The 18,203-nt window shown below is 44.3% G+C and overlaps 1 protein-coding gene across 1 annotated transcript in view; it reads right to left on the reverse strand.

Moving 5' to 3' along the window:
* Positions 1 to 17,462, reverse strand: part of LOC107387289 (corticotropin-releasing factor receptor 1) — a 112,642-nt gene extending 95,180 nt beyond the window's left edge. The window contains exon 1 of the mRNA XM_015962179.3: positions 17,254 to 17,462. Within this exon, the coding sequence (XP_015817665.1) occupies positions 17,254 to 17,283 (30 nt within the window). The 5' untranslated portion in view covers positions 17,284 to 17,462. The remainder of the gene's footprint in view (positions 1 to 17,253) is intronic.
* Positions 17,463 to 18,203: the final 741 nt, after the last annotated feature.

Raw genomic sequence — 18,203 nt, forward strand, 5'->3', positions numbered from 1 at the left:
ACACCTGAGTGGAAACGCTGAAATCATAAATACAGGAAACATTTATCTCAGATACTTCCTGGAAAAACATTAATAAAAATCACAAATCCTGTATTCTAAACCCTAAAATTCAGATCAGGTCAAATAACTGAGGAAAGGTCAGCGGAAACACTAAACAGGACTTTTTTTTCCCACTGGAGTTTTCCTAGATCAGCCCCGGAGAAACCAGCATCCTCTTAAAGAAAATACAAGGAAATCTGGAAAAGGACCACCGGGCCAGACGGGACCCCAGCTGGGGGGGTTGGATCTCCTCCAAAATATTCATCACGAGTCCCAACGGGGTGAGTGAGTGTGTGTGTGTGTGTGTGTGTGTGTGTGTGTGTGTGTGTGTGTGTGTGTGTGTGTGTGTGTGGCTTGGTTGTCTATGTCCAGTCAGCAGCTGGAGGTTAGGTCGGGGCTGATCTTGTGAGATAAAGCTGTTGTTTCTGTTTTTCTGTTGTAATGAATCAAAAGGGACAATTTTCACCATCGAATTGACACAGTAACCTTTCATACACGCCAGAGCTGCAAAGTCCATGTTACACCAGCTGGAGGATCCAGACACACAGATCAACCTTTTGCTCACTTATTGGTCTTCAACACAGACATAAATAAACTGCCAAGGTCTCCCACAAAAGCCATTCTCTCTCTGCGTAAAAATCCAGACTGCTGGATACCTCACTCTGAATAAAAGCGAATCAACACGAATCCTACAAGGCTTTACAACTTATAAGTTAAATAATCATATGTGATGAATGAACAAGATGTTTAAACCAAATGTTTGAATAACCTGTGCTTCAATCAATGAATTTGAAAGGAATATTGTTCTTACATACCCGGGAGAAAGACCCGGTGACATATAAAACGGTTCTGTCCGTCTCGTTGGCAGAGGAGTGTACACACCCTCCTGCACCTCCTGAACCTGCGCGTGACTCAGTCATAGCGGCGGGTCATACAGAGATGAAACATGCCACAACGGTGCGTCCAGTGACACCTGTGACCTCAGCAAGGTCTGGTGTGGTCGCTTCCGTTAGCGCTTGCCCTCTAGCATGCAAAGCACCTGCCACCAAATCCGGTAATCCTTACTTGCCGGACGAACCTCCACTAAGGTTTCTCTGTGATATCGTCCGTGAGGGTCCTAATGAGAAACCTCACATTCCGGTGACCCTTGAGGGGTCGCTTGACTGTGAGGGTATCTTGGACTCTGGTTCAGACTTCACCATCATGTCCCGTTCTCTTTGGGAGTGAGTCCACTTGACTCCGGCTGGACAGGGTCATGTCTTAAAGCTCACACCCTGCACCGTGGACATCAGTCCTGACTCTCCAGGCCAAATGACCTTGTCGTCTGTGGTGTTCCTTAAAATTTCAGTGGGTAGCTTGTCTACGAGTCACCCAGTGTTTTTGTCTGACATCGAAGCTTTTCCTTTCCTGTTGGGGGAGGACCTGCTTTATTTCTTTAAACCTGTCATTTCATTCGGTGAATGGAGTCTGTGGACCCAGTTGACTCAACCGCTGCCCGTGGTTCTCCACGAGGACCTCATTCCCTCCTTAGGTGTTGTTGACTACAACGGCGCCGCCATAGTGACCAGTCGATCTAGTAGCTCTAAGGTCAGTGACAACCACAGAGTCTGCGTCGTCTCTGCACCAGAATCACTTCACCCTGCGGTGGGGACACCACCTACCCTAGGGGGAGATGACGGTTGCAGTGGCGCTCCACCAGAGACTCTGCACCCTGCGGTGGGGACGCCACCTGCCGAAAGGGGGGCTGATGGCATCACTGATCCTACACCACTACAATTTGCGCCAGTGATCTCTAGCCCTGAGGTGGATGACTCACCTACCAAAGGGGGGTTGAATTTTGCCCTGTACCACTACTAGCTGACCCTGATCACTCTGACAGCACCTGCAGACTTGGGTGACTTGAGATGGTCATGCTGTGGGTTCCTGAAGTTCTGTGATGACTAAGTCGATAACAGTTATAGGCGATTAATCCCGCAAACTGTTGTGTTAATCCAAATTACGTTTTATTTTATTTTTCAATTCTTAGATCCTTTGGGTTTTTTCAATATTTTACATTTTGATTCATTACACTGCCTGTAATCCTAACTTAAGCTGGTCTAGAAACTAAGAAACATCTGGAAGCATGAAAATGAACTCAGCAAATCACAGTAAAAGAAAGAAGAAAGCAAAAAACCAATAACTTTAAAGCTACGATAACAGAGTTCTGCCACTTTCAGAGATGTATGATTTTTTTTAGAAATCCATAATAGTGATAGTCTTATCCTGTACTGTATGTGTAGGCAATTTGTCTAATTTTTTGCTAATCCCACCCCTGACCCGCATAACCCATGCAATTTGAAGTGACCCTTACTCAGCATTAGCCAATAGCGTAGACATCCACCTACGTACAGATGTAATTCACAGAGCATGCTTGAGTGTTTAAGAATGTACTGTTATCAGAAAATATCTCGAGTAGGCAAGAATTCCTCTTTTTTTAAAGCTTTATTTTAACCTTCATCACATGTAGCAGAATCAGGCATCCATCTCCCCTCCCTCACCCACTTCTTCTTCTCTCTCACTGACTTACTTACTTGCTGTCCTAGGCTGCCCCCTAGTGGTAAACACAACGTGTGCTAAACTGATTCAGTTTGCTACATTTATGTGGACAAGTAAGCCATTTGCCTGTTTAAAAAAAAAGCAATGGCCCCACTTTGCAACAAAACAAAGGTGACATTAGGGAGACAATAGCATTGCGCTATTTTTAATATCCAGAAATCTAAATTTCTGGTACATTTGTTTGATTTCAATAAGGTGTATATGCCACATAAGCTAACCGCTAACAACATTAGAACTCTGAAAGCTATTTGTGGGACAATTAAGTTAGGACACATGAAAACAGTATCAAACTGTTTACCTGCCATGTTTATGGGTGTGTTTCTAATTCAAAAACTGTCATTAAAATGTGATAAACCCTTACCTGTGACGTGATTGCTGCGAAGTTTAGCACTGTCCATCTCAGCACCTCCTATTTTTAGCTGGAGATACTGATCCACGTCATCTTTCAATAAGTTATTTTTAATGAGTCTTTTGTGGCACACTGCATTCAGGACAAAAAAAGTTTGTCTGTGTCCTAATTAAAGTGATTGTAACAGCCGTAGACAGCACAGAATTTGGGCATTTGACGATCAGTGAACAGAGGTAGCGGAGCTGCAACACGCACACAGAAACACTTTGTCCTTGCTGCTACTCTCCAAATCCATGTTGTCCACACAAGCACTGAGAGACCAGTGCTGCAGCTCACGTCCTCGATGAGAAGAGGAACAGACACAGCAGTAGTAGTCCTACCTAGAACATTTGAAAGGTGCTTGACACTTTGCATTTATCTGAACATTTATAATTGTACAGTCTTTCTCAGCTGGCCTTTCAGTTTTATGTCTGTATGCTTATTATTTATTTTTATTCATTTATAATTAATTATTATTTAATGTACACATGAGTGGGGTTAAGTGAAACATTTAATTTTGAATTTTAATTCATAGTGTGCATTGCTGTTATGTCAGTGCTGAATAAATATTTTCATGATTTGTTTAAATGATTTATTGCAATCCTTTGATTTTAGTGACATTAGTACACATCATAGCCATAAATGCTGTGGTTCTAATATTGACAATCATTTGTTCTGGCAATTTTTGATTTTGGCCTTGGTTTTGTCTTTTTTGATTTTTGGTGTTGGCCAGAAATTTTAATTAAGGTGCATCTCTAATTTGTGTATCTATATAAAATGGCTCGTTTGAATTCTGCCAGTCAACTTCAGGGTTCATTTCAAGATCCTGGTTCTGGTCTTTATGGCCTTATATGGACAAGCACCATCTTACATTGGTGATCTTCTCATTCCTTTCACCCCCAGCAGGTCCCTGAGGTCCAGTGACCAAAGCCTACTGGTTGTGCAGCACCAGGCTGAAGACCAAAGGTGACAGATCATTTGCTGCTGTGGCTCCCAGACTCTGGATCTCTCTCCTCCTGAGCCTGACATCAGTGGACTCAGTGGTCTCCTTTAAAAAGTAGCTGAAAATGTATCTGTTCATCACCACCCTCTCCTTATTCAGCTCTTTCCACCAACTCCACCTTTCCCGGGATACACTGATTACCCCCCCCCCCCTTTTTTTTTTTTAAATAAATTTCCTCTTTTTATTTCCTCATATTTTTCAATGACAATTTTTGTTTTTCCTAATTTTATGATAGTTTTAAAGATTATTTTTTAAAATTTCTGTTCTTGGTAACCGCTTAATGATTTTTATTTTGAAAGGCACTATAAAAAGATTGTTTCTTCCTTTTCTTCTCCTACAGGAAGTGTGGTCATTTGTCATCTTGCTGTTAGCTTACTGTGTAGCTCTAAACAACCCATTAAAGGAAGTAAAACACCACGTTTGACTCATTATTCACTTCACGCATACATTTCACTGTAATATTGAGTTGCTGGTAATTGAAAAAGTATCTTGAGATATTTTTATAGCCGACTATTTGCTTCTTATTCACATTTACCATTATTAGCTCTTCGTTAGCCTCTAGCCTTCTTTACCCAATATCAGAATAAAACAAAAAGATGCCGTGGCTTCTTAGGGGTACATGAAATAATTCTGGGTCATTCATGTTAATGATTTTGTTTTTTTAAACAATGCAAGCTTTTTGCCGGCTGTAGTTAAATTACAATTGTCTGCGCTGCAGCATTAGCTTGCAGGAGACACAGCAATCTCACACTCACTGACGGTAAACATAGCTTTGTCCTCCTTTCTTTATTTTGAAAGGAGAAAAACTGACAACCCCTACAGATGGCTGAGAATGGAGTTTAAAACCTATTTCCAGACAGCGTTTTCAAAATAAAATGTGAAACCATCAGAAAAAAAAGAAGACTTCAATAAAGAGTTCCCGATATGGGGTCCTGAATGTGATGTAGATATTTGTGGGAATCTTGGTGCAGAAAGGCCCAAACAAGGATCCACAGTTGGATGACTTTCAAACCCTCAGGTGGTACCGCGTAAGAACCCATCATGCCTCTGTGATTAATATAGACACATGAGCTCAGGAGAACCTTGGAAAACTATTGTCACTCAGCATTGCCTCCACTACTGTAACCTGAGAGAGGGTTATAAAAGGGGGAAGCTGGACTTCTGCTCCACATTTAGAAGCTGCTAAGTTCTATTAAGTTCTCAGGACTCTCTGGACTCAGGCTCCGATGAAGAGAGACAGGTTCCGGGTCACATGAGTCCATGTTTCTGCTGTGGAAAACAGATGCTTTGTCCTGGTTAAGGAGGAGAGAGACCATCTGGGATAAAGCTGGATGAGTTTCCACAGAACCAGAGTTCTACCTGGAACAGCAAGCTAGGAGCATCTGTCACATTCCCGGTGTCCTAATGATGACAAGAAAATTAGCCTGCATTAGCGTCATTGCAACTATTAACATACACGGCCAGCCCAAAAACAAGTCACCACCTTAGTTTAACAAAGCAACAATGTAGGAGCCTCCTACTGGGTAATTACTGCATGGGCGATTATCTTTCAGCTGGCAACAAGTTATTTAACCCCAACTGGTGCCATGAGCTGCTTCTCATTTCTTAAACAACCATGTGGGAAGACACATCTGGTGGTTGTGGAAAAGATGTTAGTCTGTTTCAGAGGGTTCAGATCATTGGCATGCATCAAGCAGGAAAACACCGAAGGAGGTTGCAGTACCCTGTTCCAGAGTGATGGTTCATCAGGGTAAGAAGAGCGACAGATGAAGTGATGCACCCATCCTGCCGAGTGCCTACTTTAAAAGCCTGTGGGGGCAGTGTTATGATCTGGGGTTGCTGCAGTTGGTCAGGTCTAGGTTCAGCAAGAGGATGAGGTCAGCTGACTGCCTGAATATACTGAATGACCAGGTTATTCCATCTTCCCTGATGGCACGGGCATACTCCACGATGGCAATGCCTGGATTCATCGGGCTCAGATAGTGATAGAGTGGTTCAGGGAGCATGAGACGTCATTTTCACACATGGATTGGTCACCACAGAGTCCAGACCTTAACCCCGTTGAGAATCTATGGGATGTACTGGAGAAGGCTTTGTGCAGCGGTCAGACTCTACCATCATCAGTGCAAGATCTTGTTGACAAAATAATGCAACACTGGATGGAAATAAATCTGCTGACATTGCAGAAGCTTGTGAAAACAACACCACAGCAAATGTGTGCTGTAACGAAAGCTAAAGGTGGTTTAATGAAATATTAGTGTGACCTTTTTCTTTGGTGGCGACTTTATTTTTAGTCGGGCTGCGTATATGTAAAGAAGGCTGTCTCTTCTCCTCCTTCCATTATTGAATAGTCAAGCCATGATATCCTGTTTACTGGAGCATCCATGTTGATTTTCATGAGCACTTGAGATGTGCGGCTAAAAGCCCCGCCTACCCACTTGGCTGAAAATCCTGAAAATCTACTCATTTACCATAACATTTTACTTGCAGCAAAACATGCTAGAAACAAGAATATCTGACAAGAAATTAAACAAAAAAAAAAAAGTCCATGTGGAATTCTGTGGTATTTTACATGAAAATCTCTGGATATTTACAAAGATGTCTGTGGTTTGTTTGTGGCTATATGGTTACTTACAAGCAACAGCACCTAAATGCAGCTCTTCTTTGTGAGGTTGAGTCCAAGAAGATGTTCTTCATATTTCCGCAGAATTAATCGTGCCATTAAAAACTATGTGCAACCCCCCCCCCCCCCCCCCCCCCCCAGAAAAACAACAACAAAAAACAAACCTATCACCTTGGTTTGGGCTACACTCGGACTAGCCATTAGCTCATCAGTCCTGAAATGCTACAGCTGTGTTTCCACTATCGGAGTTCCAGGAAACGTCCGGGAGGGGAAAAGTGAACGGGAGATACAAAGGCTGGGTCCTTTCAGCTGTCTGCATACAAATTCAGCCCTTCCAGGATTTTGTTAAGACATCAGCATATAGTGACTGCCTCAAGGAGTAATGTCACTGATCAGCAACAAAAGGCATCCATGGACATTAATAAGTTCATTCTGTGAAGGTATGCTGTAATTTAATCCGTTCAGAGGACCGGGAGAGCAGCCGAGAGATGCACAAAGCGGCGTTCGGTGTTCCGTGATCACATACTCTGTGAAACCACAAAGGGGCAAAAATGACTGTGTTGTGGAGGATATCCATCACATTTTTCAGCATTGGGAGTTTAGAAATGGCGATTTTATAGCAGGGTCAACACTGATTATTTTCCTTTTGTTCCGTTTTGCTTTTCCAGCAATTCTTCCAGTGTCACTACTGTAATACTGGTCATCTTGGTGACATCCGTTGATATGGGTTACAACCAATCAGCATGTGTTAACCACAAGTCCCGCCCAGCGACTCTACTGGGCCTTTCTAAGTACAAAACCCAGGTACTCTGTTGGTTCCTGAAATTTCACAGAAATGGTCCTTTGGGGCTGGCTCTGTGAAATGGAGACGTGTGCACACTGCAAAGGTCTGGTAAAACAACCCTGAAGTTCCGCCAGTGGAAACTGGTCTTATTTCTCTGAACAGAGGCCATTCAGCCTGATGAATGGGTCAGATGGGAATTTTAAGACCTTTTACACAGAAACACACTTATGAATGGAGGAAATGTTCCTTTATTATTTTGAATCCAATAAAGCTGATCAGTAAATGCGATGAAAATCTGTTTATTTGTATTTTCATTTGCTCAAAACGACTGAATCTTTAGGTGAATCTTAGAAAAGGCTTCTGAAGACAGGTTGAGCATTACATTTTCTTTGTTCTATTTTCTATTTTTATTTATTCTCTGCATCAGAACAGCAAAACTCAGGTCATTCCCTTCATTGGAGAATTGGTTTAAAAGAAAACAAAAACAACTCAGATGTATATGTTTGATGTGAGCAGACAACCACACGGCTACAGTCAAGCCTATCTGTCGGCTTTCATGCCACACACTTTGGGTTTTGCACACTTCCACCCAAGGAAGACTCCATAAAGAGGCAGTGAAGCGTAGAGGAGGAAAAGCCTTCTCAAGTGGGAAAGTTCAAATACTCAATCTGCAGCCTGAGGTCATTAAAATACACCCCGGTCCAGATCTGCTGATCCAGATCTTTTCCCTGTTTACATGCATTTAAAGCATATTTGGTCTCATTAAAGTATTTTATGTGTTTTAGTCTGTCTACCCCCCCCCCCCCCCCCCCCTTGCAGTTCTCTTCTGTGTTTTCCAGCCTTGATTTATTCTTGTTCTGATCGTATTCAGAGGAAGACGCAACGGAGGTGGCACATGAGCTGGCGTCTCAGAGAATCCACATTTTATATTCATTATAATTCTATTTTTGACTCGTTTCCTCCCGTGTTCCACGTCAGGCCTGAAATCAAAGAGCTGCAGCAGTCTGGATCTGTTCACAGCTGAGTTTTGTTCTCTGGGATGTCTTGGATCCTGTGACCTGGAAGTGCTGCAGAATGAGACCCAGTCGGACATGTGTTAGTGTCAGCATGATTACAACGCTGAGCTGGTGTACAGAGAGATGCAGGTTAAAGGTGTAGTTCACCTACTAAATGCACACACACACACACACACACACACACACACACACACACACACACACACACACACACACACACACACACACACACGCACACACACACTTTTTCCTCTAGAGAAATGCTCACGAGTCAGATCCATTTTAACCTTTAAAGGTGGAATACGGAACATGAACATCAAGGCGACATCTAGTGTGCGGAGGTTGTAGTTGCAACAATAGAACGAGGTTTCCAGCCGTCGGGATGTCAGATTCGCTGCCAATATAAGAAGTGACCAGCCAGCACAGTGTCCAGTGACGAATCGTGGTAAGAGTAATTTCTACTAATACGTACATTTTACAACAGTATTTGTTTGTCACGTTCCGTGTCCTCATCAGTGTTGGGCAAGTTACTTCAAAACTGTAATGCATTATTTATTACTTGTTACCCTCGTTTTAATGTAATTGATTACATTACAATATTACTGATTTTAAAATATAAGGCATTACACTACTTTTGCATTACTTTAAGTTACTTTCACCAAAACAATTTCAATATGAATTAGGTCATGTGATGCTCAGTGAACTCATGTCACATCCAGAGGAAGGTGATGCGCTGTCTGAGCTAGGATTGCTGTTAAAAACAGTCAGATATAATAACAGTGCTTTAAAATGATTGTTTATTAAATAAAAGCAACAACAATCTGTACTCTCAGCACTCTGCCATCTTATATTAACTGAGCAGGGAGTGAGGTGGTGGGGGCTCCAAGCCTATTTTGCTTTGGTCCCCAAATGCCTTGATACGGCCCTGGATGTGGGACTGACTTCTGGGGTGATCTGATTCTATCACATGTATAAATATTAAATGCTTATATATTATTGCTTTTCACTGGTAAAAATGTGTATTGTGGATAAATCTACCTACTTTTCTTCTTTTCAAGCACTTTGTTTTTATTTTTTTATTTTATTTGAATAATTTCCTGCCCTTTCTCTCTCTAACCTTCCTGCATGCTGCATGTTTTCTCCGTCTTCCAGAAAAACTGTTTCCTAGATTTCCTACTTTCTAACTAATCAGCCAAAGGGATCTACCGAATGCAAAAAAAGCTTAATATGCGCTGCGCTCAAGCCAGGGGCGGCGTTAGGCCCGGCTACTTGGGCTGAAGCCCCGGATCTTTCATGATAAGCCCCGGATCTAAATCGCGGAAGTAACATGCAGTACCAAAGTCACACAGAGAGGGCGCAGCTGGCAGTAGTTTGTAAAGTCCCATTTAGTCGTCACACACACAGGTGTGTGGTGAAATTTATTCCCCGATTTTGACCCATCCCCTGAGTTGCAGACACGCCGCGCTCGGGAACTATTTGGTGGTTTAACCCCCCAATCCAACCCCAATCCAATGCTGAGTGTCAAGCAGGGAGGCATTGGGTCCCATTTTTCTCAAAATCTTTGGTATGACCCGACCAGGAGTCGAACCCCTGATCTCCTGATCTCAGGGCAGACACTCTACCACTAGGCTACTTAGTCAGTATACAGTTTACCTGAGACTGAAGAGAAGCCCTTCAGCAGCTGGCTTCTGCAGTCTCTGTCTGAAACGCATGAGTGAAGATGGATATAAGGACGTTTTTTTAGACCAAAAGTACAACGACAGAACCCCAGCTCTGATGAGACTGGTGTTGACTCAGGTTTGTGAGTCTTATTTGAAAATATTTGTTGTGCTGCTGGTTTGCCTAAAGTTAGCTTACTATCAGGTAAAGTTGTTGGAGAAAGAAAGGGAATATTCACTATCATCTCACACTAAACACTAACAGGAACAATACTCTGCCCTGAATATGCTGAATATGTAGCTTCAGATTAAACATTATGTGGTACAAGACAAATATATATGATGTTGACTAGTGCGTGTCACGTGTGTGCGCGCATGCGTGTGTGTGCGCGTGCATGTGTGTGCGCGCGCGTGTGTGTTAAGCCCCGGATCTTCTTCAGTCCTAAATCCGCCCCTGGCTCAAGCAGCAATGAGTTGAAATCACCGGGCGAGGGCACAGATTATGAACTCAGCTGAGGCAAAGCATGTCAGAAAAGTACAGAAAGTACAGAGAATATGGGCTGATATGAACGATCGCAAGTGAATGACTTTGTTTTGGTGGAGCGATTTTGTGAATATAACAGCGGCCGCGCGCAGGACGCGGCTGGAGTATTTGAGCCGTCACCGCTGCGTCCTCTCTGCTCATAGAATGCCCGCAAAGCTGAGTCCATAAATGACGTAATATATGTAGATACCGGATCTTTATTTTGGGCTTTCCACAATTGTAATTTTTAAGAAACCCACATCTTGATTCTGGGTTTAAAAATGCATTGTAATTACTGCGTTACTGACAATTGTACCGAGTAAATATTACCATTTTCTTTCCCTGTAATGCCTTACATTACCACATTACAGCAAAAAGCAACGCATTACAGTAATTAATTACTTTTGTACCGCGTTACTCCCAACACTGGTCCTCATCTCCTGTGTCCCCTCATGGTTCCCGTCCTTGTTGTGTCATTTACTTTGATTAGGTATTATTATCCCCCCGCCTTTCAGTGTATTTTGTTCTATAACTATTTTGTGTCCCCTGTGTCCTTATTTCTATAGTGTTTAGGTTGATTTAGGTTCAGTAACTTTTGCTTTACAGGTTGTAGGCCTGGTTCCCCCCCCCCCGGTTCTGCTCTCAGTTTATTATTCCAAATTCCCTTAATCACCCAGCCCTGTGTATTAAAGCCAGGTCTTGGGCTGGCAGGAGTTGTGGTAGGATTGCCGAGGTAGCTGTGTGTGACTTGACGGGCAGGTTGGGTGGTCGGCCGATGGCCTGTACAGGCCCAGTAAGACGGCAGCTCACCTTTGCTCTGAGTCGGACACGTTTGCGTTGGTGAATGGGGAAGAAGGGAGCTGAAAAGGCCAGGGCGGCCGATTCTTTTGCGGGGTCGGGTAAGAGAGACCGTGCTTGCACGTGATGCCTCGGACGGCTATTGGGACGCGCAGGCGAAGCAGCAGAGGCTGGCGGAGGGCAGCTTTGTGGTCCGCATCAGGGCGGTGGCTGGTGCGCGTTTTGCATTGTCCAACCCGTTTGCGGTGTCCAGGGAGATCAGTATGGTGATTGGGGATGTGATAGATGCTACTGTCATGTTTCCCGGTATGTTGATGGTGGTTCGTCGGACGAGGGCCCAGTGCCTCAAAGCGCAGCGGCTTGAAACATTTATGGGGTGGAAGTGGATGTTTCTGAGTCGCGTTCGGGTGCTTTGGTTAAGGGGGTGGTATACGTCGTGTCGAATGAGGTTTCTGTTTCTGATGTGTTTTCCTCCGAGTGGGGCGGCGGTGGTGGCTGTTCGGCAACTGGGTTTTGATGCTCGTGGATCCACTCCACTGTTAATTACATTTGATGCGGAGGAGCTGCCAGCCCGTGTCATGTTGGGCTTTCTCAGCTTCTCGGTCAGGGCGTTTGAGGAGCCTCCTCTGAGGTGCTTCAGGTGTCAGGGCTTTGGGTGTGTGGCTGGTGTCTGTGTGGTGGGTGTGAGATGTCGGCGGTGCGGGGGTACCCATGAGGGCAAGAACTGTGATTAGCCGTTCCACTGCTGTAATTGTGGTGGGGCCCATCAGGCTGCATTTAGGGGTTGTGTGGCGTATAGGTCAGCGGTGGAGGTGGAAAGGTTTCAGGCGGAGCATTAGGTGTCTTATGCGGAGGCAGTGCGTCGTATGGGGGTTAAGAGGGGTGGTGTGTTGGGTTAGGGGCCTTGATCGGCTGGTGGTGTGGAAGAGGGGGCGGGAGTGATGGTGGTGAGGGATAAGAGGAAGTTTTTGGCCTTTCTGGCAGAGGCCCTGTGGAGAGTGAAGCATGTGGCGACCAACAAGTCGGATGCTGCACGCGAGGTGACTGTTGCTGCACAGACATTTTAGGGGTTTGGTGACGTGTCCCCTGAGGAAGTTTGGGGGACTGCGTGTTCACATGGGGTTGGGGGGTCTGGGTCTGCTGCTGGTAATGGGACGTCCTTGGTGAAGAGTGTGGGTGATGGTTGTGATGTGTGTGTGTGTGTGTGTGTGTGTGTGTGTGTGTGTTCACTGGGGGTGAGTGCTGGTGGTGGTGTTTATTTATTTTTATTTATTTATTTATTTTTTTGATGGCGGCTATGTGTGCATTGGGGTGGGGTTGTACGTTTGTTTTGTTGAGCACGACAGGAGGCGCTGCTTAGGCTGTGTTGGTTGTTGTGGCAGCAATACACCTTTTGTGGCGTCCAGCCTGCCTTTTTCAAATGTAATGAAATAGATTACAGTTCTTAATTAGCCATAAGGCGTGGGATTCCATAGGAATGTGTTACACAAAGAAGAAAAAGAAGAAGCCCGGTCTTGTCCTCTGTGTTTGTCGGTTCATTGTCAGTGTGTTTGTAGCCTCCTGATTTCCAGTTCCCAGTGTTTTTAGTTTCCAGCTTTTGAGTTTTTCCTCCTGTGAGTGATGTATAGTTCTAGTTGGCTCCCTTGGTTTTGAACTTTTTGGATTTAGTTTGAACTTTTCTCAAAATAAAGACTTTGTTTTTTTACACACCTCATCTCCTCGAGTCGGTCTGGGTTCCTGCACATTGGGCCAACATTTCCCTTACCGTGGCAACGTTAGAGCATCTTCTGAGCTTCGAAGCAGCTGTTGATTTGTTGAGTCCGCCATGTTCCACAGTGCCAGCCTAGCTGTGCTGAGCGGACTGTTTACCATATTTGGCAACCCGTAATGTTGCCCTCTATTGGTGCCCGAAAAAAAGTTTCATTATTTTTTTTATTAAAATATACATTTCAAGGAAATATTGTATCCTTCATTCTGCACACCTCTAATCGCCCCGTGGAGGTATTACTTTAAAAAAATATATAGCTTTTTATTAAACTGTTCCATATTCAACCTTTAATACTACCTTCAGTCCAGAGTTATATTAGTTATTTTAAATTCAGACTTCTGCACATATTCAGGTCTGTTTGCACAATCGGTTTAATAAAGCAGCTATTTTAATAATGAATGGAACATTTGAGTTCAGAATGAGCTCAGGTAAGTGGGACACCTGAGCTCCAGTTTATTTCTTGTCCTGTAAAAAATCCTTAAAAACTATCGAAGCAGAGTGGATTTATAAGAATGTTGGAAAAAGAAACAATTAAAAGAGTGTTTAATAACCTGCTCACACACATTAGAGATTTAAGATATATTCTTATGCATTCATGCTTGGACTCCTTCATGAATTCAAGGCATTGGGCGTATTGATATAGTATATTTTAAATATAATCTATGATACATTTTTATTTTAGGTATGTTAGTTTTATGAGTGTTTTTTTCTGACTCATTGTAAAACTGAAATGATACAAGGTAGCTGACAGCCAGTGAAGCAGATGGGAGTTCTGGCAGAACCAGAACCTGACTGGGCCGAGACTGCTGGAGACTACCTAGCAACGACAGACTCTCCAAAATGTCTCCAAATGGTTTCAAGATTTCTCTGCTTCCTCTTGAGTCTCAAGTTCTCACTCTTGGGTCGATTCAACCAACCCAGATCTTTTTACATCTGTGAGTACGATACTATAAATTATTTATTTACATATTTTATTATTTATTATAACTGTCACAATATATTCACAGCAGAGGTGGATCTATGGGGTGGATCTATGGGCCCCCCCTGCTGTAGAGCCTCCCCACCACCAGCTGCCCTTTCCCTTTCTGTCTTTAAAATGTATGTCCTTAAAATTTTACTATTTATATATTTCCATTTATCTGTGTTTATTTGGGGGGCATTTGTTTTTCTCATTAATGCCTGAAAATTATCTTTGCTTACTAGAAATAATGACAGTAAATATTTTTTAAGAATTTCATATCTTTCAGTGAGAAGGTGTAGCATTGCCACCTTCCACGGCCCTTTTGCACATCCTTGCCCCCCCCCCATGTAAAATGTACACACCGCTCATTCACAGCTTCAACAAACACAGAGTCAGCTACTAATTCAACCAAAACCTGGAGAATGTCTCCTGCAGGTGCAGCCTGGTGGGGTCGTTTAGGTTTACACACGACTCAGATGAACTGAAACAATAGAAGGAGCAAAATCACAGATGAGCACTGGTCTAATGACCGTATGTGGGTCAACAAGCTGTAACAAAACTGTAGAGATGCACCAAATAAATCAGCTGCTGATGGACCAATTTTCACAACGATGGGCTAAATCTGTGATCAGGTTTTAATGCTTTTGGTCCAGAACTCACATTCACACCAGCATTGATCCTGCACGAGGACAGGTCTACTCAGAGCTCTTACACATAATCATTTTCTGTTAATTGTGGTTCTTTAAGGTCAATCAGGATCAGCTAAAAATCAGTAAAAATCAGTGTGGGCAGGTCAGAGCTGTGCCCTAACCTGAGATCAGAACCAAACCCAAAATGTTCTGATGTAACAAGAGTGGTTATCAGCTGATCTACCAAGCCTCCACAATGCGGCTCAAAAATTGAGCCCAACCCGGAAGTACCAAAAATTGCAGTTCCACCCTCATCCACTGGGGGCTGGTGTCAGAAGAGAGCAAATCCTCATTGACTCCCATGTTAAAAATACCAATTTCACAGCAGAAATAAACATGTTTACAGCCTGGTACCAAAACATGTTTTTGGTTTAAATTAGCTAGTTTACACTCATGACAACTCGGGGGGGGGGGGGGGGATTTTTTTCTCAGTCTTCTGTTTAAGTGTATTAAAAGCCTAAAATTCTGTATAATTAATGAGCATCCGACACACGTGACCACAGAGCTAGCTCCATGGAAAGAGCCTCGGTCTGGCTTGGAAACTGCTCCGGGATTTTGAGTCTCTGTGTTTGTGTATTCTTGTTTGGATATTTTTTGTGCAATTGTTGGACAAAATGACTTGCTGTGGCATTAATTGCACTAATAGAGCGTCCAAGGAGTCTCCATTTCATTTTTTACGGTAAGTAAAATTATATTTATGTATTTTAGGTCACTGCCGAGCTGAGCTTAGATTTTAACATGTACTGTTTAACCATGAAATTTAAATGTAATAGGGTAAAATGCTGCACTTTAGAAAATGGGTTGAAATATAACATGTTGGTGGAGCTGGGTTCCGACTATCGGCTTGTGGAGCTCTCGGGAGACCGATGTTTTCCACCCGTTCTCGTCTCCTCGCAGCTCGGCGCATCTCTGTCTGATCGCGGCTTCTGTCTGCTGCGCGGGCTGCCGGCTTGTGGAGCTCTGGGATGGAAACCTTTCCACCCGGTTCTCCCCAGCGGCAGCTCGGCGTATCTCAGATCGCAGCGTCGCTTTTCCTGCTGTGCGTCTGCCGGCTTGTGGAGCTTTCGGGAGACCTCTGTGTTCCACCCAGTTTTACCCAGCGGGCAGCCCGGCGTATCTCTGACTCAGAAGCTCTGGTGTTGTGCACAGTTAACTCCGGTTGTGGCTAGGTTGCTACCTCCGTTAGCTTAGCTCCCACCTCCGCCTTAGCTTTGGGTTAGCTTCAGGTTAGCTTGTAGCTAGTTCGACCGGGTGTCGTCAGTTGATCCCAGCCTTACAGCCCCACCCTCAGCTCCACCTCTCTTCCCTTTTGTGGAATTGTCTGGGCTTGACGGAACCTGTGACACGGTCAAAATGGCGGTGGTGGCCACCTCCCATTTAGCCTCAAAAACGTGTTATTGGAGCCTATGGAAATGAATTGTCCAGTATTTATATGTCAATGTGATCTACACACACTTTAATTATCCTACAGTTGGTTTCTAATTGAGAATCGGTTTTAAGTTACACTGCGTGCAGCCAAAGCTTCATCCTGACCTCAGGAAGGTACTGGTCATGTGACCTTTGAGCCCAATCACCGTGACCTCCAGATTGTTATGCTCCAGTCCACACAGGAACGCCACATATTAATCAAGAACCTTCAAGGTGTAACCAACATCTTGATGTTCAAGTCTAGTGATTTGTCTCCACCATACCCCGCTGTTGTTAGTCCAGACCAGAACACGAACCAGAACCATAACAAGCATTAGGACCTGAGCCAGAACCAGCATCTGGACCAGAATCTGTAAGATGTTCTCAGACCGAGAGCCTCTGGTCCCACCGAGACTCCCACAAGATCGGGTTCTGCAGGTTCTTTATCCTCCTATAGCATCAGGTGTGGTCGCTTAGCTCCGGTATCCAAAACATTTCTTTTTGTTCTCTAGGAAAACATCAGGTTTCAGGTTAAAGACGACCTTCACCTAAGAACCAAGCTCATTCACATCAGAACCAGATCCTTCATTTTACCCAAACAGAACCTTCTAGATCTTTATGTTAACTAGATCTGAGTTCTAACAGCTGGACTTATTGCTGTGGAACTTTCTTCTGTTGACAGAAACTCCTGAGTGAGTGATACATCTGGACCTGGCAGGTCCAGGAGATCAGGAGATCCAAAGCATAAGGTTCTGAGGTGTCTTACTAGACCCATTAGGACACATGCAGCAGTTCTGTCAGGACAGGATTTCTCAGTATCAGAACTCGAGTCTGCAAGCTGAACTCTGCTCTGGGTTTGGGGTCAGCGGGTAGATCACTTTAGCAGACAGACCCAGGATGGACCCAGAACCGCAGTCCACTTTAAAAGCTCGGGATGATTTTTATTCTCTGGCTTCTTGTTGGGATGAGATTTAAACCAGAACCAACTTCTGGGAACTTACCTGGAGCAGATAAACCCAGCTGAGACGCATCTCCGGACCGGGTCACTCCATCCTCTCCAGCTAATGAAATGTCTTCAGGTTCCAATTAGACGGATCTGTCCGCTTTTGGGTTCAGAACCACAAACTGGAAACGGTTCTGTGCCAAATACGCGCAGCCAGAGGGACCAGCTCCTGTCTCCAAATGGTTCTGTTTAACATCCACAGCAGATCAGCTGCTCGATCGGGTTCTGGTCCAGTTCTGATCAGGTTCGAGAGAAAGCTGTTCGCTCTGTCGCTACAGAACCATCCTATTGGGGCAGACGCGCAGCATCATCACGCCCGTTCGGACCGGACCTGAAGTCCTGCTACTGGCAGGGTCCTCGGAACCACACGGTCTGTCACGTCCCTGCGGCTCCGCATCCCGGTCCGGACTCCTGCATGGTGGAGCAGCGGTGGCGCAGATCCACGACGCACCGCCCACGTAGTGTCATCGAGAGGATCCGAACAGGAAACACCCGGATCACACGGCGCTGCTGAGGAAGGACACAGAACCGAGTCCACTCACTTCACATGATGCATCCCGTTCAGAGCCGAACCGAGCACAGTCCTGGCTCTGCTCCGAGACAGACAGATGGTCCGGTCCTCAGGGGTCTGCAAATCCGGCCCAGAACAAACCCCTCTGAAGTTCCACATCTGAGCAGATGAAATCAGTAAAGTTTGGACTGGTTTTTGTGAGGAGCCCAACTTCTGCAGGTCCAAATGGGTCCGACCACTCTTTAATGGGCCATCAAACTCCAACTAAAGGGAGGTTTTATGCCGCTAGGTGGCAGCAAAAACAATCCCTGGTGTCATCTGACTTGTTTGGTATTCACCAAATAAGTCCAAAACATGTTTCTGTCATAAATGCATGCCTAAGGTTAACTTTATTTATAAAGCAGAGTTGGTAAAATAAAACAAATACATATAAAAAC

Source organism: Nothobranchius furzeri, chromosome 16 (genome assembly GCF_043380555.1).
Source record: "Nothobranchius furzeri strain GRZ-AD chromosome 16, NfurGRZ-RIMD1, whole genome shotgun sequence".
NCBI classification, from domain to species: domain Eukaryota; kingdom Metazoa; phylum Chordata; class Actinopteri; order Cyprinodontiformes; family Nothobranchiidae; genus Nothobranchius; species Nothobranchius furzeri.